Source organism: Montipora capricornis, chromosome 2 (assembly GCF_036669925.1).
Source record: "Montipora capricornis isolate CH-2021 chromosome 2, ASM3666992v2, whole genome shotgun sequence".
Classification (NCBI taxonomy): domain Eukaryota; kingdom Metazoa; phylum Cnidaria; class Anthozoa; order Scleractinia; family Acroporidae; genus Montipora; species Montipora capricornis.
Window position 1 is genome coordinate 58,389,871 of NC_090884.1, and position 23,954 is coordinate 58,413,824.

The 23,954-nt window shown below is 41.7% G+C and overlaps 1 protein-coding gene across 2 annotated transcripts in view; it reads right to left on the bottom strand.

Annotated features, from left to right (window-relative positions):
- Window positions 1-434: 434 nt before the first annotated feature.
- Window positions 435-23,954, bottom strand: part of LOC138028916 (uncharacterized) — a 35,323-nt gene continuing 11,803 nt past the window's right edge. Inside the window, exons 2-3 of one of the 2 annotated variants that reach the window (XM_068876569.1) lie at window positions 8,096-9,050; window positions 435-5,687 (exon numbers count right to left, since the gene is read on the bottom strand). In XM_068876569.1, coding sequence (XP_068732670.1) covers window positions 694-5,687; window positions 8,096-9,038 — 5,937 coding nt within the window. In that variant the 5' untranslated portion in view covers window positions 9,039-9,050 and the 3' untranslated portion in view covers window positions 435-693. Of the gene's footprint in view, window positions 5,688-8,095; window positions 9,051-13,763; window positions 19,167-20,674; window positions 21,698-23,954 lie in introns of those variants that run through there. The other variant, XM_068876561.1, reaches the window with a different exon arrangement.

A 23,954-nucleotide genomic window follows, 5' to 3' on the forward strand; every position in this document is an offset into this window, starting at 1 on the left:
TATCTCAGATCCATTCGACATTGACACTCTTTTTTCATCTCACGGTCTTTTAGGAAAACTGGGGGCAAAGAGATAATTTTTTTAGAACTGAATTAACTTCAATCCAATGCTACACCAGCTCAGCTGATCTCTTCCAAGCTGACTTGAAAATCGTCTTTTGCTTAAAACATTCCTTCCCTCATTCGACTACGTTGATTGCCTGGGAAACTACTGATTTGTAATTAATGAATCTACGATACATTGCAACGAAAAAGGGAGAGATGCCCGCTTGACCACGATACCGATTAGTTTATTTATTCCTGTTTGCGATTACTGTGTTGAGTTTCTGATATGGGAAAAATTACCCCTTGCAGGCGACCAATCACAAAACTATTCTGAGCAGTTCCATGTCTTTGATTCAAGTTTTTCCATTTTTCTTGAGTGTCTTGCAAAAATTTAAAACCGTAGATTTAGCGTCGTGCTAGAGACAACGTGACATTGAACTTGCTCTGGTATTTTCGTCTGCGAGTTTCCGGTTCAAAATGGACCTCTGCTAACTATGTTTGCACATAGTACAGTGTAACGGTTACACTGTACTATGTGCAAACATAATTAGTGGAGGTCCCCTCTACTAACCATGGTGCAAATTTGCCAGGGACAAGTTTTTGGTCTAAGTGTACCAATAAAGTTACAGCGAGATATACAGTCGCACCCTTATCTAAAATTTCCTATTCCATCGAAGGTCTCATACCAAAAAGGTGGTTTTCGAGTTTGCAGGATTTGAAGATAGTTAAACTCTTGAAAAGGTTCCTTTGAAGTCAATTTTAATACGAGCTGAAGTGATTCTTCAGATGATTGAAGAATAACGTTTTTCATCCTCTCTGACACAAAATCCGAAACACTCGGTACAGTTAATGTTTCGTGGACTGATTGTCGCCAAAAATTTAAGTTACGAACTTGAAAACTCAGCTGTATGTACTTGGCCGCAATTGCTTGCCAGTCGCAGTTCAACTTGGAGTCGTAATTGTGCAATGCAAAGTTCATCTTCGTTAAAACGCGTGGTAGCCTTCCTTGCAGGGGCATGAACGATTTAACCTCGTCCGAGTGCTCAATGAGCAAATCTAAACTTTGTTTGTAGTCACGATAGTAGTTGTGAGCTGCAGTCTCTAGATCTATCCTATTGAATTTAGAACAGAGGTCATCAACAATGTGCTCTGTATTTTTGCACGGTATTTCTGCACGAGGTCGAGTTGCAGAGTGTAGAAGGTCCTTCAATCTTGCTATCTCGTTGTCCAGGAAATTTATGAAGTTATTTCGAACATTTAAGAAGGTAAATTTAATTCTCAGCTTTTTACCAAGGACAAAAACCACAAACGAGATATGAGGCAACTCAGTCGTTTTAATTTCAAGAGGACATTCTTCTCTGCAATCAGAACATTTTTTCACCTTCTTTTGGTAATCATTGTGAACTTTATCGACCTCGTCACAGGTCCGAAAGAGGTCTCCGTTGCTTGTTTTATACTGTCGACATTCCTCTTGTCCACATTTCTCTCGCAAAGACATTATTTCATCGTCACTGAGCTCAAGGGACAAAGGACTTGGGTTCTTTCCAAAAAAAACATTGGTGATAAGAAAGTATTCCGCTTCCAGTGTCGGATATTGGAGAGTTCCACCATACCTCTTTATCACGTCGACGACTTTGCACCATGGACCGTAGCCCTCACATGAGTCCCCTCCCATGAACTTTGCCAAATACATGGGCGTAATACCATGTTTGTTCGGGCAATTTACATGAATACCTGTAACTCTCTCACTCGAAAGCAAGTGTGCGATGAATTGCCACATGCCCCGGATAGCTGCCACGTGGTACAGAGTCAGATCCGAACGACTTTCATTGCAACCCACATAAAAAATTTCATTTTTTAGACCATGCTCCAATATCTCTGATGCTGTCAGTGACGCCAGTTCCACTTCAAGAGATGTCAGTACACTCACTCTTTCAAAATTTAGATAAGGTCTGTACTTCACAGCATACAGTACGGAAAGCCACAATGGAGTAAATCCGTTTTCCGATTCTAAAGAATAGTTTGCTCCCCAGGAGATGAATTTCCGAATAGCGACAACATTTGCCCCCTGAGCGGCTCTGTGAAAGGCGTTAAAACCCTCTTCATCGAAACATTCATCGATGACCTCAGTTCCACTTGGGTGTGATAGAATCGCCACAGTCAATGGACCATCTCCAATTCGTACCGTTTCCTCGATTCCTTGGCTGTTATTTCGTTCTTCATATATGTCGAGAAAATAGTCAAAAATTGCATTGTCTGTTTTCAAATACCTCTCCCAGTTGTTTGCACCCATAAAGAACTGATAAACGTAATGTAAGTAATGTAGCTTATGATATGAAGCCAGGTGGAGCACTGACATTGCAAAGGGATCTCCGCAGATTATTTCCACGCGTACGTTGTGTTTCACGAGAACCTTGGACATGTGCCGCCCACCGGTACGAAGATACACCAGCAATGGAGTTAATCCTGACTTAGAATCATAACAGTTTACATTTAAGCCCGCTTTCAACATAGCGTTCACCAAGTGAACCATTCTATGCCCAACAGCACTTACCAAAGCTGAGCAATTTAATTTCGTGAACATGGATGTTAACGTTTTCGTGATTACTCTTTCAAAAGGCTTTGGAGTTAAAGATGGCTCATTTAAAGGTGAGGTGACACGTTTTATAATTGCTTCACTCAAAGTAATATCCAGAGCAAAAACCACCGGGCTTAAAGATAATACCAAAGAGAAAACACTACGCGTATTAGTTCCCAGGAAAGTGGACGATGCATTGGTTTTTCCTTCTAATTTGTCAAAAAACGTTTCATTACGTCTATCTTTCATCCATAAAAAGGATATCGATCTATCCTTTGTGACATCACACGTTTTTATAAGCTCTACCAATGAGTCAATCCAGGGATATTGTATATTTGTCTTGTTCATGGCATCCATAATTTGATTTGGTGCACGACTTGGAGCTTTCTCAATCCAATCTTTTGGGTTGTTTACATACCAATCAGCGAAGTACCCTAATCCACTAACATTCGCGTCTTTCACAGAATAATGCAATGCTGACATGCCTTCATTATCAATAGCTAAGTGATTGCATCCAAGTTTAAACAAAGGGCGGAAAGCACCTTTTGCAAAACACGCCGCTGCACTATGAAGAGGTGTGGACCCATTTCGGCTTTTGGCATTGATATCTGCTCCTTTTTCCACTAAGAGAAACAGGATTGCTGACATACCGTGACACGAAGCTATGTGAAGAGGTGTAGATCCATTACAGTCCCCCATATTGAGGTCAGCTCCGTACTTTACCAGAAGTTCGGCAACACTCTGGTAACCATACTTTCCAGCAAAATGTAAGGGAGTAAATCCACAAGGACAACCGTCTTCTTGTGGTGTCTCAGGCGCAATAGTTTGATGGTGCAGAAGGGGTGACGATATTCCAAAGTTACATTGGATGGAGGCACTGGCCCCAGATTCCAACAAGGCTTTCAAGGAGTTATATTTATGTAAATACACTGCCTCATGTTGAGGGTTCCTGCCTGCAGAATTCTTGCAGCTAATAGCATTTTGCTCTTCCCGTAACAATACTTCGATTACAGAAACATGTCCTCGCCTCACTGCCGCATGAAGTGCGGTTTCACGGGAATGAAGATGAGAATTATCGTGGACGTATATTTTAATGGCATTCAAATCCTCCTCGTCCACAGTTACAGGAAAAAGGCGAGGAGTACCTTGGAAACAAGTGTCCTTTACGCCCTCATTTAAAAGATACGTCACAACAAGTGTGTGCCCGTTGGAAGCGGAATGATGCAATGAAAGGCCATCTGGAATACCACCAGCATTCCTGAGCATCACAACAGTGTCGCGATGGCCATTTTCTGCTGCCAGCTGGATTGCAGTATTGTTAGAACCAGATGTTTTAGAGATGCTGATGTTGTGTTGAAGAAGAAATTTGACAACACCGAGGTTGCCTTCTTGAGCGGCCGTATGCAGTAAGGAATAGCCACACTTCCTCCTTTTACATTCCTTGACTGGATCTACAGAGTGAGAAGCAATTTCAGCATCAAGGTATGCAGTTGTGTGGTGAAGGTTCGCTCCTCTATCAAATAGAGCCAACAAGTTACCAACTTGTCCGGCGGTGGCAGCTATGAAGGAAGGCGTACGTTCATTGTTATCTAAACAGTCAACGTTGAAGAAGTGTTGCAACAAGAGTTTTGTAATATTGGTATTACATGAAGTGGCACTGAGGTGAAGTGCCGTTGTTTGGCTCCAATTTTCAGTGGAGTTAATGTTTCCTGAAGGCAGTGAAAGAAATTGCTTCGCCAGAACTTTATCCAAACCTCCTTCTACGACGTGACTTGCAAGATGAAACGCTTCATAGGGATTTAACATACTTCCTGCTGCCACTTTGAGGTAATATTTTGCCAGGCGGTTATGACCATTTTTCTTCTTAACATAGTACACCTTTCCTTTGTTGGTATCACTGGTAAGCCATTCAGATAAAGAAGCATGATGAATTCTAAGGCCTCCCTCTGACCCATGCAACAAGAAGATGGATACCTTGTCAAGTTTTGGCATGAAGTCGTACTCCAGATCTAAGGTTGGATTCTCGAGCCTGAACAGAGAGTGCATTTCTTGAATGGTAAGGGGTGTGTACGCTGCAACCAAGACTTCTAAAATCTCTCTCAGTGAGTGAAACGATTCCAAAGTTGAAAACTTTCTTTCAAAGTACAACTGATATGTGCTCTCAAGTGACTTGGGAAATGTTTTCCAATCTGTCTTTTCCGCTGAAGTTAGCCACAACTTGAGCATGAGCTTAACATACAGAAAGTTACCGTGAGCCTTTTTAGCAAGATTGGAAACAAGGACCTGAGACGGTGCATCATTATCAGAGATAGAAAAGGAAGTTTTAAACCTTTCCACCAAGGACTCAGTCAGCGAAAACACTTTAAGGGTAAGATATGTGTCAATATCTTCAAGATTTTCTTTACTGTCGGATCGCAGCTCTAGCCTATGAAAGCCCTCTAGACTTGCAACAATAGAGCTCATGTTGCGAGAGCTAACAATAAGTTTCAACCACTTTGGAAGTAAACGAGCCTTAGATTTGAGAATATTCACAACATCTGCCTTGTCACTGAAACATTCATCCAAAGCATCTACCACAATATACCACAGAGCTTTCGGTTGCGGTTGAAACTGTTTTAAAGGTCCAACGATTGCGTGCTCAAAGCACCACTCGGAGTCTTGAGAACACTCCTGATAAAGTACTCTACGGACAAACGAATCGCCCAAAATTCTTTGACGGTATTCAACGAGTTTCCCAGCGATCATGTTCGCCAAGTTTCGAACAAACGTGACTCCATCCTGAGTTTTCTTGTCGAAATGCATGCAAAAATGATGTGCAAGTATTCTGCTGTGAACAACTGGGCTGGATGTTTTAGAGCAGAGCAAGTGACTTAAAAAAGCAGATTTACCCGAACCTGGAGTTCCAGTTATAAAAACACCTCGTGCGTCGGTGCCCTCTAAAACACTTTCCATTTCTTGGTAAAGCCACTGACGTCCAGTGAACTCCGCTCTGGATGACTTGATGAAATCTGTAAAGTCGAAGAACTTCAGGTTCCATGGATCATCATACATCGACATGGTACAGCCTTTGAAACGACCAAAACAAAAGTTAAATGAATATTAACCAATTAAGCTGTTAGAAACGCACATTTAGGTAAAGAATTTAAGGTTAAATTAAGTTATTTCTTTATGTAACTGCTTCGCCTTCGTGACAGAAACCTTTTTGCAACTGGCCTTCATGCAAAATGAGATTCTTCCATTGTGACACTTAGATAAGATCAAGTGAAGCTATGATCCTCGCAGTTGTGTCACGGGTACAAACACCGTTGAGGGCGTGAATTTTTCAGGCTACTCTACGCAATTGCTAAAATTGCGTTCATAAATGCGAGGATCATAGCTTCTTTTGATTTCATATCTGCAGTTAAATATATGATTCATTTCACAAATCATTTCGTTCGTTACTTAGATTGGCAGCCCAAGTTCGCGTCACTAGAGAGCGTGTAATAATTAATTACTAGTGGGAAGATGACCTTTGAGTGCAAGCAGTATTGGATTACAGGCAGCCGTTGAGAATTTAAACGCGTTATAAGACTCTGCATGGGAAATCAAATACCGTCGATTATGAAGCCTAAAAAAACGCTCAATTTAACGTTCATTCAGTAAAATGAATAAAACTGACTCACCTCTGGTATATTCTTGTGCGTTTTGGTGCTTATTTTACCGTTTCGGGCATTCCGTGAAATCACTGTCATAAGACGTAGTCAAGGCAGCACACTAACATTTTGACCATAAGCTCGCGTAGTCAGCTCAGAGGCGGTTTGCGCCTCGAAAATCCATCCCAGCCGCGATTTTTTCACGCAAAGCTAAAGCCCCATCATTTTCGAACCTTTGTGAATGTTTCGTCGTCAAAAATCCCCACGCGCTTGGCTGGAAATGAGCATTTTCTGCTTCCGATTCCACGATAGCTGATCATTTTAAAAGCTGATGATTTTAAAAATGGTCACGGAGCTTGGGTCCGAGGGAGGTCAAATTAACTCCACCCGATGACGTACAGTCATTTCATGTACAACACTTACCCCATCCCCACAGCGGCTTCTCGAACAGCTCCATTGTTACGAGCGACGCTGTGGGGATGGGGTAAGTGTTGTACATGAAATGACTGTACCTCATCGGGTGGAGTTTATTTCACCTCGGACCCAAGATCCGTGACCATTTTTAAAATCATCAGCCTTGACTACGTCTTATGACAGTGATTTCACGGAATGCCCGAAACGGTAAAATAAGCACCAAAACGCACAAGAATACACCAGAGGTGAGTCAGTCTTATTCATCTTATTGAATGAACGTTAAATTGAGCGTTTTTTTAGGCTTCATAATCTACGGGATTTGATTTCCCATACAAAGTCTTATAACACTTTTAAATTCTCAACGGCTGCCTGTAACCCAATACCGCTTGCACTCATCATCCCACTAGTAGTTACTTATTACACGCTCTCTAGTGACGCGAACTTGGGCTGGCTATGCTCAGATAAGATGTTGCTTAGGTGTCACTTTCAATCGACAATGCTATTAAAACAGAGTCGTCCCATGTTCGTGACGACGCTGTTAAAACGTGTTGTCTTTGTATTTCAAAGTGACAATAATTTGGTATCAAGTAAGACAGTAAGAAACGGGTCCTTCCTAGCACAGCCTGATGCTCCACAGTTGTAAGTAGTGACGATGCGACCTCACCTAACTGGACAGGGGGTACGTGACTAAAAGAGGAGGAATGTTCAGGGCAAAGGTTCTTCCCCGTTTCGCAAGGAAACTGAACCAAATAATGAATGCCGGCCACAGGAAAGAGGAAACTATTGGCTTAAATCGCTGCGGACTAAAATTTGAAAGAGCATCCCGTGATCTGATTCAAACCATGTAAACGGCGAAAAAGCCTAAATCTTCCAATCTTTCAGGGCCTTTGCGATTGTTTGCAATGGATCTGAGCCAATCTATGAAATCAGAGAAATAGCTGAACTTGATGGTTTCCAGGGTTCGTACACTTTTTCAGACCAAATTTTCAAGGACTTTTCAAGGGCCATATTTGAAAATTTCAAGGACCTCTTTTTTAAGTCGAAGAATTTACCCATGGAAATAGTCTGACAGTACAATTCTTGCTCATTTTCCATAACGTGCATTCGTAAAAATAATGCAAAGGCACTGGTAACCATTCTCGACCCCACAGTTCGTCGCGTTTGTGTGACATGACTTGAGTACCTGATTATTTCTACTGAAGTTTTCAAAGATCAAAAATGCGGGTCAGAAAAAATACAAGGACTTTCAAGGACCAGGAAAGAAGAGCAGAAATTTTCAAGGACTTTTAAGGTCTTGAAAATTTACTCTCAAAATTCATAGGTTTTCAAGGACAAACCCTGGGTTTCCTTAAATCGGTGTATAGTCGGTTTCACACTTTGAACAGTAAGAGTTTACTGACGTTTTACTATATGGGTTTTTCACTTACCGTCCTTAAGCGAAGAGTCATCTAAAACGAGGTAACAGTGGAAAAGCAGCAATAACATCAACCATCTAACAACGTTTTTCTTCCTTACACCTTTCACGTTTCCTGATAGGTTCCAAAATACATCTCCAAGCACGAGAAACGTTGTATTCAACAAAATATCGGCTATATGCCTCAAAGGATTCGGATTCATTCTTTCCAATTCTTTCTTAATGATTTCTTGTTCGTGTTTGAGTTCAGTTTGCAGTTCTTTGAATTCCGCTAACACTTTTGCCTCCATGCTGTGCAGGTCCGAAACACTTTTGAGTTTAACAATTTCCTTGAGGGCGTTCTGAGCATCAGGCTCGTGGGCTAAGTTGGGATCCCTCAGAAGATTTTCAATTGCGTTAAAAGCCATTTTCTTGTCAGCATCGCTCAATTCTAGTGAGGTCGCGTGTGCCCACTTTTTATTACGGATCTCTCGGACATCCTGGACCAAATGCGGTGGAACGGCGAAGTGTGTGCACCAGAATATAAGGTTCAACATAGAAGTGATGTCCATGTCTTCTTCGCTCGTCACGGCATGCCCTCCCAAATCAGGAAGGTAGAGTTTAGCAATCTCCCAAGGGCCCAAGGCAGGATCAAGCCATTTGCTAGAATCACTTTGCTTCCAATTTGGTTTGTTTTTGTCATGATAAGCTTGAAGAGTTTTGGCCCAGTCACATTTCACCATGTCGTGATACTGGTTTGGTCTTCTCTTCGCGACAAAGCCACAGGTGCAAGGTGCAACAACATGTGCCAAGCTTGTAGTGACATTCTTATAAAAAGTCTCTATTTCTCTCTTGATGAATGATTGGAGACCATGGCGAAGTTCTGTTGTTAAGGCATGACCAAGGGCAAGCCAATTTCTGTACTCAGGCTTAACCAGTTGGGCAAGCGTTCCCGCCGAGGAGCTGGAAGATGTCATTTCCTTAATTAACTACAAAAAAGCAATAAACAATATTCAATTCTTACTTGCGTCTACCTTTAACAGCACATCTTGATTTTCTATTGTAACCTACTGACCTCCGCCCATTTTGTTTAAATTATGGTTTTGGCTTCTCGTTTAACTGAAATTACTTTACTGCGTTTGTGTTGTTTTGTTAATATAATTGTTGTTGTTTTTTTGTTTCGTTTCAAACAATATTCAAAATTGCTTGGAACTTGAAATAATAGGGTTAAAGGCCCTATAGCGCTTCTTGGTATATCTGTTGCCGGTAAAATCCGTTCTCAGGATGAATCCCTTTTCACCTACAATACTCGTCACATTTGTTGGAACACCCATCCCCGTTTGCCCCCTACTCCAATGTTGATTTTCACAACTACTAGCAGTTGCCCGAAAAATTTTCACACAAAAATTGAATTGGGGGAGGGGGATGTGGTATAAGCTACGATCTTGTAACACGATGATTCTGGACCATTCACTAAGTGTTCCATCTAAATATGTCTACTATTGTAGGTCAAATTGGTGATCCTCATTTTACCTAGGTTTTATGCACTCAGATAAATTGAAGAAACTTTTGTTGGAGCCTAAATTCAGCCTAAAGAAAAAATTAGGGTCAGGATAGGATTAGTTTTGGTTATTACACATGGATGTAAATTGACTTATTATACAAAAGTAAGAATGAAAAGAACTGTGTTGGGTTGAGTATGGTCGCAGTTCTAGTGTATTACCGAAGAGACAGGACTACAGATATGGAGGGTCCGAGTTTCGAGTACGTACCGGTGAGTGCAAAATACAGTTCTTTGTTGAAATATTGACACTGAATAGATAAACGTATGAATATAGAAACCGTCAAGATGATAAAAAACACTAAGGACATGTGTTGAGATGCGTAAAATATAGCTTGAGGAAAAGTACAGGTGTTTTCGATCCCTTTTGGGGAGCTTTAAGGACGGTGCTTACTATTGTTATTGCGCAAATGTTCTGTGCATCTCGAGATACTCGGGTTTCCTATACAGGTGCTGCTTACTAATACAGGGATATTTTTGCGCGGTTTATGCAGAGAAAGCAGACCTCAACAAGTACTTTTGGTATCCAAAAAGAAAATTGGGGGCAACCATGCATTTTTCAGCGATAATTAAGCAAGCGTCAATTTGGGAAAGAGCGCGATACATTGCTTTATATTCTAAAGTTGTTTACAAATATTGTTGATTAATTATCTTTGAAAAATGCGAGACTGGGGGGGGGGGCCTCTCTTAGGCCGTCTCTGGCCGAGTGCCTCTCTTAGGAATCGACCACACGACTTTCGAATTAATGGCTCAGTTCCTCTACCAAAGAGCCGTGGGAGCTAAGCCACCAAATCTACCAGGAGTAATGTCGAAATACGGCATTATCACAGTTGTAGTCGCAATCATAACAAGGAAGGCAAACGGTTCACTGCGGATACTGAAAAAAGAGATGCTGATTTTTCAATGATAATTCGGAAATACTCGGATACTAGGTCAGAAGTTCATCTCCCGCAAGCAGAACCCGCAGTTTTCCCGAGTGTCCTCGCGTCGAGCTGTGAAGGAAGGATTGGCAGCGGCCGAGGGAGGTGGAGATAACAGAACAAACGTGGGGAAGGTCAGGATTGGTCACGCACACTGAGGAGACCAGATGGCCGGACATGTGGCCAAAACATGTCCTCGAGTGGAAGCCGCAGAAGAAACGTAAGAGAGGGAAATCCCGACACACTTGAAGGAACACACAAGGATGTTAGAACTTCTGAGAGACTAGAGATAGCGAGCATTAGTGGACGACCAATTTTCCATAAGGATCGGAAACGAAAAGGACTGATGATCATGCCCAGGGTCACCTTAGTGGTCGACTTAGTGGGGTGAGATAAAAGTCACTCCTCAAAATAGAATCAGATGGCGAGCACTAGTGGAGGACTAATGTTGCATCAGGAGCGAAGGGGACTGATGATCCCAATTTAGTCCCCGCCGCGCAGTAAAGAGGTACGGTTGTAACCTGAACCTACAACCGTAGTTTAATTACTTAGCTCATGCTAGTCTCCCATACCTCATTGGTTGAGCTTCCGAATTAGAAATCGGACAGCCGTTCGTTCGACTCATGCAAAGGAGGACTCAAAATTTTTGTTCAACAGGCCTTCTTAGCCTGAATTCTGGGTAACACGCGGAGGACGCAGGGGCAGCGTTAACCTGCGATCAGGCGTACTTTTCGTTAGACAGGCGGGAAAAGGTTAGAATGCGAGCAGTCTTTCTTTAGCTCTAGAATCGTTGAAACTGTTATGAGGATCAGAATTACTTTTAGTTTGTCCTTCACGCAGTGCCAGACTTTTCTAGAATTGTCTTACAATCTGTAATATTCCAGAAATTTCTTTAATGTGACTCAGCAGTTTCCACAAATAGTAAATCTTGTAATACACTATAAATAGCAACAGAATTCTCTGGATGCTTAGAGTAACAGTATAAAAGCAAGCTTGTAAATAATAGAAAAAAAACTCTCTTGCCCGAGGGCTTACCCTCGGCTGGTTGTGATTGAACTTATGCCATGGATGCGATACTGTGATGAAGCTATAATCGACTGCGATAGCTATGGTGGAGATATAACCTTTGACCTTGTTACATCCGGAGAGAAGAAAGAGACTATAGACGAAAAGAGGTGAAGACAAAGAGTTCAGAGTTCATTATGAAGTCTTCCCTAAGAGTTTGTGTTCACAGAAAATCCAGTGAGTGGAAAGAATCCAGTAAATCAAGAAAGTCAAGAATGTTGTCTACAGTCGGTGGAACTTGGAGTTCAAAGTTAATCAAGATCAATACCTGAATGCCCATGAAAGACAGTGAGCGTGCTTTTCGAACTGCTTAACTTAATCTTTAACCTAATTAAATGTAACAGTGCAAAACTAATTAAATGAGAGTAGAAAAGGGTAACTGCTCGTTGTCACACTTTTGTTGCGTGCCTTATATCGTACTCGAGAGTTCGAGAGTTTAGAGTGAAAATAGCCGCTATTTTCACTCTAAACCAACGCCCGCGGTATTAGCGACCTGCAGCTTCAGCCATTAAAGTTCAACGTACGCGTTCGTTTCAACGATTCTAGAGCAAAAGAGAGACTGTTTGCAGTCTACGAAAAGGTACGTCTGATACAATTTCTCAACGAGTCGTCTGCCGCCCACCTGTCAAGAGAAATGCTTTCCTGTGTCATGCTATAAAAGGAACCAATCAGATTTCACCGGAAATTACCTGCACGTTGCGATTCAGGAAAGACGACGAAAACAAAATAGAACTTCAGCTGAATTTTTGCCTGCGAAGTCAGACTTTATCCCCACAATCAAAGCTATTTCTGCAAATCCCGCTTGACAGTTGGTGTTGTTTCTCTGTTCAAACCATCAAGGAACAAAGAATTTCGAGATAAACTCGCAGAAAAACCCGAATCCTTCATGTTATCAGGCGCAATCAACAGTACAATAAACGTTTACTAGTACTTATACTCGAATATTTAAAATGCCAACAAAAAATGCTAATATCCATGAGGAAAATGGACTTTGAGAAATTCTAGTTTCCCCGCAGAAGCTACTCAACTATCATTTTGTAAGAAGTATGTCACTTAACCATAGACCAGTTCACGCTCTTGAGTGGGTAATCAGGACAACATGGCGGGAAATTCAAAGGTTTGTCGGTACATGACTCTATTTTATAGGCTAAACCAAACAAATAAGTTCAACTTCACAATTGAGATGAACTGGACATGGTATCTATTTTTTGGAAGTGGTAAAAAATACGTAGCTTGTTTTTGGTCGTCTTCAAATGTTTGCTCGTTTTACTAAAACGCGTGTCAAATGCAGTACGCTGGCCACGCAAAAAAGATTGGGTTCCATCGTTCCACCTCATGCAACTTCCCGCCAAAAAACGCGGGTTCCAGCAATGAAACATTAGGAAGCTTTAGCAACGACGACGAGAACGGCAACAAGAACGTCATCTCAAAACATAAATTCTCATCATTGTAATCACGTTATGACTATTCCAAGCTTTTTAACATGACAAAGGTATGGCAGTCCCTCAGGAATGAAAACGTTATGAGCGGCGCATAATTTAGGGAGAGAAAATGAAAATTTATCTCCAAGTGTTGACGTCTACGCACAACGACACTACTTAGCAGGGGAGTGACAGGGAAATTCCTATTGCGCAACTTTTCCATTTCCATGACACAGAAAAGAAAATGGAAAAATTTCACTCAGATCCTGACTCGATTAGGTATATGTTTTCGTAACTGATCCAATATTTTTACCCAAAATTTTGATCCCTGATCCCAAAAATGATGAGAGTTTTGATCCCTGTTTACATGAAAAATACTGCTGATCCCGATCCCAAGCGTTGTGATTCCAGACACCGGCCCTTTTCAGGCCTTTGATCCCTGATCTCGTATACCTCGTTACGACCCTGCATCCGTAGTTTAGTGGTAATCGTGATTGCCTCTGAGGAAAGAGATACAGATTTCGAATCGTACTTAGGCTGCGTTGTACAAGGCAGCGAAATCTTACTTTCTAATCTGGGGAAAAGTAAACGCATGCATCCAGCCGAAAAACTGTTTTGAGCTGCAGTTTCCATGTCTTTGGTGCAAATTTTACCACTTTCTTGGCCCGTCTTACCTGGCTTTAAAATTGCCGATTTAGCGTCGATCTAGCAACAACATGACGTTGACACAATCAACACGGTCTCAGTTCTTTACTTGTTACACTGTATTAAGTGCAAATTCGTCAGAGACGAGTTTTTGGTCATTCGCATTTATAAGTGTACCTTTAAAGCTGCAGTGAGATAAAAACGAAAGGAAAGGAACTTAATTTAAGTGTCTAGTCTTTCTAGGAGCACTAATTGGAGACACTATAAACTGAAATTAACAAATTAACTCACATCAAATCAAATGTTGGTTTTGAAGAGAGGGGAAAACCGGAGTACCCGGAGAAAAACCTCTCAGTGCAGAGTAGAGAACCAACAAACTCAACCCACATATGACGCCGAGTCTAGGAATCGAACCCGGGCCACATTGGTGGGAGGCGAGTGCTCTCACCACTGTGCCAACCCCCCACCCCCAAAACAGCCATCCTTAAACCGCCAGCGATCCTTATATAAAATTTCCTCTTCCATCAAAGGTCTCATGCCAAAAAGGTGGTTTCCGAATTCGCAGGATTTGAAGATAGTTAAACTCTTCAGTGGGCTCCCCTGAAGTCAATTTCAACACGAGTTGACGTGATTCTTCGGATGACTCAAGAATGACCTTTTGCATCCTCTCTGACACAAAATCTGAAACACTTGGTACAGTTAATGTTTCGTGGACGGATTGTTGCCAAAAATTTAAGTTACGAACTTGAAAACTCAGCTGTATGTACTTGGCCGCAATTGCTTGCCAGTCGCAGTTCAACGTGGAGTCATAACTGTGCAACGCAAAGTTCATCTTCGCTAAAACGCGTGGGAGCCTTCCTTGCAGAGGCATGAACGATTTAACTTCGTTCGAATGCTCAATGAGCAAATCTAAACTTTGTTTGTAGTCACGATAGAAGCTGTGAACTGCAGTCTCTAGATCTACCTTATGGAATCTGGAACAAATGTCATCAACAATGCGCTTTGTCTCGACGCACGGTATTTCTGCACGAGGTCGGGTTGCAGTGTATAGAAGGTCCTTCAGTCTTGCTATCTCTCTGTCCAGGAAATTTATGAAGCTATTTCGAATATTAAAGAAGATAAACTTAATGCTTAGCTTTTGGCCAAGGACAAAAACCACAAATGTAACATGAGGCAATTCAGTTGTCTTAATGTCAACAGTACATTCCTCTTTTAACCTAGAACATTTTTCCACCTTCTTTTGGTAATCATTATGAACTTTATCGACCTCATCAGATGTCCTGAAAAGGTCTCTGTTGCTGGTTTTATAATGTTGACATTCATCTCGCCCACATTTCTCTCTAAGAGACATTATTTCCTCGTCACTAAGCTCAAGGGATAGGGGTCTTGGGTTCTTTCCAAAAAAAACATTGAAGATAAGAAAGTATTCCGCTTCCAGTGTCGGGTATTGGAGGGTTCCACCATAGCTCTTTATCACGTCGACGACTTTGCACCATGGACCATAGCCCTCGCAAGAGTCTCCCCCCGTGAACTTTGCCAAATACATGGGCGTAATACCATGTTTGTTCGCGCAATTTACATCAATACCTGTAACTCTCTTACTGGACAGCAAGTGTGCGATGAATTGCCACATGCCCCGGCTAGCGGCCACGTGGTACAGAGTTAAATCTGGGCGACTTTCATTGCAACCCACATTAAAAGTTTCGTTTTGTAGACCGTGATCCAATATCTCTGATGCTGTCAGCGACGCCAGTTCCACTTCAAGAGATGTCAGTACACTTACTCTTTCCAAATTGAGATAAGGTCTATATTTCACCGCATACAGTACGGAAAGCCACAATGGAGTAAATCCGTTTTCCGATTCTAAAGAATGGTTTGCTCCCCAGGAGATGAATTTCCGAATAGCGACCACATTTGCCCCCTGAGCTGCTCTGTGAAATGCGTTAAAACCCTCATCATCGAAACATTCATCGATGACCTTTGTTCCACTTGGGTATGATAGAATGGCTCTGGTCAGCGGACCATCTCCAACTAGCACCGTTTCCTTGATTCCTTGGCTGTTATTTCGTTCTTCATATGCGTGGAGAAAATAGTCGAAAATTGCATTGTCGGTCTTCAAATACCTTCCCCAGTTGTCAGCTCCCATAAAGAACTGATAAACGTAATGCAAGTAATGTAGTTTATGGTAAGAAGCCAAGTGTAGCACTGACATTTCAAAGATATCTCCACAAGTGATTTTCACGTTTACGTTGTGTTTCACGAGAACCTTGGACATGTGTCGACCACCGGTACGAAGGTACACCAGCAATGGAGTCAATCCTGACTTATGATCATAACAGTTTACATTTACGCCCGCTTTCAATATAGTGTTCACTGTATGAACCATTTTAATCCCAACGAAATCTACCAAAGCAGAGCAATTTATCCTCGTGAACATGGTGGTAAATGCTTTAGTGATTACTCTTGTAAAAGTCTTTGGAATAAACTGTGGCTTGTCTAAAAGCAAAGTGACGCGTTTTATTGCTTCCCTATGACTGATATCGTAAGCAAAAACCAACGGAGTTAAAGATATTACCAAAGAGAGACCACTATTTGTATGAGTTCCCATGAAAATGGACGATGCATTGGTTTTTCTTTCTAATTTGTCAAACACAGTTTCATTTCTTTTGTCTTTCATCCCTAAAAAGAATATCGATCCACGCTTTGTGATAGCAGACGTTTTAATAAGCTCTACCAATGAATCCAGCCAGGGATATTCTAGATTTATCTTGTTCATGGTATCTATTTGATTTGGGTCACTTGCAGTTTTCACGATCCAATCTATTGGGTTGTTTGCATACAAATCAGTGAAGTACCCGAGACCAGTAACGTTCGCGTCTTTCACAGAATAATGCAATGCTGACATGCCTTCGTTATCAGTTGCTAGGTGATCACATCCAAGTTCAAACAAAGGACGGAGAGCGCCTTTCGCAAAACACGCCGCTGCACTATGAAGAGGCGTGGACCCATTTAGGCTTTTGGCGTTGATATCCGCTCCTTTTTCCACTAAAAGAAACAGGATTGACGACATACCATGACAGGAAGCTATATGGAGAGGAGTCGCTCCATTACAGTCCCCCATATTGATGTCAGCTTCGTACTTTACAAGAAGCTCGGCAACACTATGATGACCATACTTTCCAGCTAAATGTAAAGGAGTAAATCCACAAGGACAACCGTCTTCTTGTGGTGTTTCAGGCACAAGTGTTTCATGGTGTACGAGGGGTGACGATGTTTCAAAGCCGCACGGGATGGAGGCACTGGCTCCAGATTCCAATAAGGCCTTCAAGGAGTTATATTTATTTAAATACACTGCCTCATGCTGAGGGTTCCTGCCGGCAGAATTCTTGCAGTTAACAGCATTTTGGTCTTCCCGTAACAATACTTCGATTACAGACAGATGTTCTCGCCTCACAGCCGCATGAAGCGCGGTTTCACGGAAATGAAGATGAGAAATATCGTGGACGTATTTTTTGGTGGAATTCAATTCCTCGTCGTTCACATTTACAGACAAAATGCGAGGAGTACCTTCGATACAAGTGTCCTTTACGCCCTCTTTTAAAAGATACGTCACAACAAGTGTGTACCCGTTGGAAGCGGAATGATGCAATGAAAGGCCATCTGGAATGCCACCAGCTTTCCTCAGCATCACAACGGTGTCGCGATGGCCATTTTCTGCTGCCAGCTGGATTGCAGTATTGTTGGAACCAGATGTTTTAGATATGCTGATTTTCTGTTGAAGAAGAAATTTGACAACATCGAGGTTGCCTTCTTGAGCGGCCGTATGCAATAAGGAATACCCACACTTTCTCCTTTTACATTCCTTGACTGGATCTACAGAGTGGGACGCAGTTTCAGCATCAAGGTACGCAGTGGTGCGGTAAAGGTTGGCTCCTCTATTAAACAAAACCAACAAGTTACCAACTTGTCCGGCGGTGGCAGCTATGAAGGAGGGCGTACGTTCATTGTTATCTAAACAGTCAACGTTGAAGAAGTGTTGCAATAAGAGCTTTGTAACATTGGTATTACGTGAACTAGCACTGAAGTGAAGTGCCGTTGTTTGGCTCAAATTTTCAGTAGTGTTAATGTTTCCTGAAGGAAGTGAAAGAAATTGCTTCACCAGAACATTATCCAAACCTCCTTCTACGACATGACTTGTAAGATGAAACGCTTCATAGGGCTGTAACATACTTTTTGCTGCCGCTTTGAGGTAGTATTTTGCCAGGCGGTTATGACCATTTTGTTTCTTAACATAGTACACCTTTCCTTTGTTGGTATCACTGGTAAGCCATTCAGATAAAGAAGCATGATGAACTCGAAGGTCTCCCTCTGACCCATGCCACAAGAAAATTGATACCTGCTCAAGTTTTGGCATGAAGTCGTACTCCAGATCTAAGGTTGGATTCTCGAGACTGAACAGATAGTGCATTTCTCTAATGGTAAGGGGCGTATACGCTGCAACCAAGACTTCGAAAATTTCTCTTAGTGATCGAAACGATTCGAGAGTTGAAAACTTTTTTTCAAAGTACAACTGATATGTGCTCTCAAGTGACTTGGGAAATGTTTCCCAATCTAAATCTATCTGTTCCGCCGAAGTTAACCACAAGTCGAGCATGACCTTCACATACAGAAAGTTACCGTGACCCTTTTTAGCTAAGTTGGAAACAAGGACCTGAGTCGGTGCGTCATTATCCCGGATAGAAAAGCAAGTTTTAAACCTTTCCACCATGGAATCCTTAAGCGAAAACACTTTAAGGGTAAGATATGTGTCAATATCTTCAAGATTTTCTTTACTGTCTGATAGCAGCTCTAGCCTATGAAAGCCTTCTAGACCTGTGACAATGGAGCTCATGTTTCGAGAGCTAACAATAAGTTTCAACCACTTTGGAAGTCGACGAGCCTTAGATTTGAGAATATTGACAACATCAGCCTTATCACTGAAACATTCATCCAAAGCATCTACCACAATGTACCACGGAGCTTTCGGTTGCGGTTGAAACTGTTTTAAAGGTCTAACGATTGCTAGCTCAAAGCACCACTCGGGGTCTTGAGAGCACTCCTGATAAAGTGCTCTACGGACGAACGAATCGGTCAAAATTCTTTGACGGTATTCACCGAGCTTCCAAGCAATCATGTTCGCAAGGTTTCGAACAAACGTGGCTCCATCCAGAGTTTTCTTGTGGAAGTGCATGCAAAAATGATGTGCGAGTATTCTGCTGTGAACAACTGGGCTGGATGTTTTGGAGCAGAGTAAGTGACTTAAGAAAGCAGATTTACCCGAACCTGGATTTCCAGTTATCAAAACGCCTCGTTTATCGGTTCCCTCTAAAACACTTTCCATTTCTTGGTAAAGCCACTGACGTCCAATGAACTCCGCTCTGGAAGAATTGATGAAATCTGTGAAGTCGAAGAACTTCAGCTTCCATGGATCATCATACACCGGCATGGTACAGCCTTTGAAATGACCAATATACAAGTTAAAATATTATTAACCAATTAACCTGATGGAAACCGCACATTTAGATAAACAATTAAAGGGTTAAATTAAGTTGTTTTTGTTTTCATGAAACTGGCTCCGCCTCCGAGACGGAAACCTTTCTATTGGCCTCGTGAAAAATGACATTCTACTATTCTGACACTTCGATATTTCGCTTTAGATGTCACTTGCAATCGAACTGCTTTTAAAACAGTAACTTCCCACGCTTGTGACGACGCTTGGTATTGTCAAAGTGATAATAATTTGGTTTCTAGTAAGACGTACTTTCAGAATGCGAACGAGACCTTTTTAGTTAACAAGCTGGGAACGCCAGATTTGGGTTAAGGAAGTGGTCCTTCGTAAAGCAGCCTAACACCAATGAAACTCAGTTGTGACAGTGGGACCTCAACTAATTGGAAGCACGTGACTACAGGACGAGGAATGCTCAAGGCAAACTTTCTTTCCTGTTTTACATTAGACTGCACAATGAAAGAGAAAACTATTGGCTTCAATCGATGTGGACTAAAATTTGAAAGAGCATTCCGAGATCTGATTCAACCACTACAAATCGCGAAAAAGCTTAAATCTTCCAATCTTTTTGGGACCCTTGGCCTTGGGAGTGTTTACAATGACGCTGAGCAGAAGTTCATGACTTGGAGCAAAAAACAGCCCTATATTCCTGTCACGGCATTTTCACAGACCGATTCAGTATTTTTACATTGAATTCCCCGCGAATGAGACTCCCACAGGAGCGCGATGACCAATCACAAGAAACTAACTTGACGTTATAGCGTCACCGAACCGGAACTGCCTTTAACTGGTTTCTCGCGGGAAAGATAGTCTAAAAATAGATCGGTGGGTAAAACTGCCGTGATATATAATGGCAATAGGACTGAGTGGAGTCCAATTTGGTCTGTAATCATACGACTGATTAACAAAATCGGACGACCGCATAGCGGGAGTTCGATTTGTTTAATTACGAGTATGATTAGAGACCGAATTGGACGACCGACTTGAAGTCCTGTTACCAATTAATCATAGCCATTACAATTTCCGAGAAAACAAAATTAATGCATTCCTTTTTTCCTTTTTCACTGTCTTATATTGCAAATTTGTCCAGTTTGGAAAATCCCCAGTTTGGTAAGGTAAGTGGTTGTTACTATGGTTATTGTGATAAATTCTGTGATTGGTGGATTAAGCTGAGTGCACTTAATATGATTGGCTGATGTAACTGTCCGATTCGGGGTATCCGATCATAGCCTACTGTCCGGTTTCAACCTTACACTTACACAATAATTAGTGAAAAATAAAGCAGTCAATTCACCAATCAAATTTGAGAAAATTGTGATGGTTATGATAAAGGCTTAGTGTGGCAGTTGTTTGCTCCTAGTCATGGGCTCCTGAGCTGAGCGAATCTATTAAATCATAGAAATAGCTGGTTTTGAAGGTTTTCTGAAATCCACGCTGTCTGCTTCTTTTCACTTACCGTCCTTAAGTGAAGAGTCATCTAAAAGGAGGTAACAGAGGAAGAATAACAATAACATCAACCATGAAACAACGTGCTTCTTCTTTACACCTTTCACGTTTCCTGACAGGTTCCAAAATACATCTCCAAGCACGAGAAACGTTGTATTCAACAAATTGTAACCTGCATGCCTTAAAGGATTCGGATTCATTCTTTCCAATGCTTTCTTAATGATTTCTAGTTCGTGTTTGAGTTCAGTTTGCAGTTCTTTAGTTCTGTCAGATTCTTCGGACAAATTTGCCAGTTCGGCATTAATACTCTGTTGATCTTTTTGAATTATTTCTTTGAAGTCCGCCACCACTTTTGCCTCCATGCTGTGCAGGTCCGAAACACTTTTTAGTTTAACAATTTCCTTGAGGGCGTTCTGAGCATCAGGTTCGTGAGCTAAGTTGGGATCCCTCAGAAGATTTTCAATTGCGTCAAAAGCCACTTGCTTGTCAGCATCGCTCAATTCTAATGAGGTAACGTGTGCCCACTTTTTATTACGGATCTCTCGGACATCCTTGACCAAGTGCGATGGAACGGCAAAGTGTGTGCACCAGAATATAAGGTTCAACATAGTAGTGATGTCCATGTCTTCCGCGCTCGTCACGGCATGCCCTCCCAAATCAGGAAGGTAGAGTTTAGCCATCTCCCACGGGCCCAAGGCAGGATCAAGCCACTTGCTGGAATCGCTTTGTTTCCAATTTGGTTGGAATTTATCATGATAAGCTCGAAGAATTTTGGCCCAGTCACATGTGACCATGTCGTGATACTGGTTTGGTCTTCTTTTCGCGACAAAACCACAGGTACAAGGTGCAACATGTGCCAAGCTTGTAGTGACATTCTTATAAAAAGTCTCTGTTTCTCTCTTGATGAATGATTGGAGACCATGACGAAGTTCTGTTGTTAAGGCATGACCAAGAGCTAGCCAATTTCTGTACTCAGGCTTAGCCAGTTGTGCAAGTGTTCCCGCCGAAGAGCTGAAAGATGCCATTTCCTTAGCTACAAAAAAGCAACAAACAATATCCAATTTTTACTTTCGTCGGCCTTTAACAGCACATCTTGTTTTTCTATGGTAACCTACTGACCTCCGCCCATTTTGTTTAAGTTACGGTTTTGACTTCTCGTTTAACTGAAATTACTGTACTGCGTTTGAATTTGTTTTGTTAATGTAATTGTTGTTGTTGTTTGTTTCGTTTTCAAACAATATTCAAAATGGCTTGGAACTTCAAATAATAGGGTTACAGGCCCTTTCGCGCTCCCTGGTATATCTGTTGCCGGGAAAATCCGTTCTCAGGTTGAATCCGTTTTTACGTAGGCTAAATTGGTGATCCTCATTTTACCTAGGTTTTATGTAGCCACTCAGATAAATCGAAGACACTTTTTTGGGAGCCTAAATTACGCATAGACAAAAATTAGGGTCAGGCTAGGATTCGTTTTGGTTATTACACATGGATATCAATTGACTTATACAAAAGGAAAAGATATTTGAGTGCTTGGAGGCCTTTATTGTTGGGGATTACGGTTTATAAAGATGTTATGTCCATAGTGAAAATGATTTTGTTTTCGCCTGAGAAATTGAAAGTACGGAAAATACCAAGTGCGTGGCTGCTGTCTTTGATGTACGAAGGTAGTGCAATGGGATGTATGAAGGTGCTGCAATGAGAACCAAAATGGGACCTAGCTACGCCAACGTTTTCGTAGGCTATATCGAAAATGAATTTTTCTCTAACTACAACGGACCAAAACCTGATCTTTACAAACGTTTCATCGCTGACCTGCTTTCCTCGACATTAAACTTCCAGTCAACGGCAACGGTTTATCTACAAGCGTGCACTACAAACCAATAGATTCCCATAACTACTCGCTGCATTCAACCTCTCATCCACAACACGTAAAAAACGCCATGACTTTCTCTCAATTTCTTAGACAAAGGCGCCTCTGTAGTGACGAGTCTGACTTTAGCAGCAAGTGCGAGGAAATGTGCCAGTTTTTCAAAAAAAGTGGCTACCCTGACGCCGCTGTCACCACAGGAAAACATCGTGCTCAAGAAATCGATCGAGCACCGCACTACAAGCGTCCTGACAGAACGAAGAAACCAACAGAATTCCATTCACCCTCACCTACCATTCACAAAACCTTGCAGTCAAGAATGTCATTCTCAAAAAATTCTGCAATGATCCCGAAACTAAACAAATATTTCCTCTACCACCACTTATTTCATTCAAACGCGACAAAAACATTGGTAACTTTCTGGTTAGGAGCGCATTTACGTCTGAAAACCAACCCGGAACTTTCAATGTACACGTACACGATGCAAAACTTGTCCTTTTATTTTTAACATGGTTAAGATCTCAGGACCAAATCGATCCGTTAAAATCACTAACCACTTTACATGCATCTCCGCAAATGTCCTCTATTGCATAACCTGCACACTGTCTAAGAAGACCTACATAGGCGAAACAGTAGCCTGGGTAGCAAGCGTTCCTGTTCGACAGAAGAACTTCGAAACGATTTTCTGCAAACTGGCCGCGCGAAAGTTGGGGCTAGAGACTGAGGGAACGCTTGCAGGAAGACCCCCTATTTTTGAAAAACCCGTTCGCCCACAAACGGGGGCTTCTGATTGGTGCGGCACAGTCACAATGATTGACAGGTGACAAATTCTGGAGCAAAATATTTCTCCTAAGTTCTAGCGTGACAAAGGCAATGGTGGAAGATGTGGAAGGTTTTGAATCGTGTGTCGAAGCTGAGCGAATCGGGTCTCGGGTTTTACATTGAAAAGGAAAAAAGAACTTTCAATGCGCCATCTCTTTAACTGTATAGATGTAATGGCCGTTTAGCCAACAGGATTCGGAAAAAGCTTAATTTTCAGGTGTTTGTCATGATGTGCGGAGTGCGAAATAAAAGAACTTAAAACGAAGAACCGGCTTCTCGAGTATCATTGTGATTTCTCCATTTCAAAGCATAATACGCGATCAAGTAAGTGGTTGAGGTGAATTCTATGGGAATGACAGCCTGTAATTTAAATGAAAATCTGGACTGCTTGGACAATATCCATCAAGGGAAATTCAATATTATTTACGTGTCAGCTGAAGCCGCTACGGCGTTTCCGTAATTCCTTAAAAGCAAAAGATTCGATCGTTATCTAACAAAACTTTGGCAGCGCTTATTGTCGACAAAAAGTTTGGACTGAACTGAAGTGAGCTCTTCGCTCGCTTGCAAAAGGTACTTTATTTACGCAGGATGAATTAATAAAATG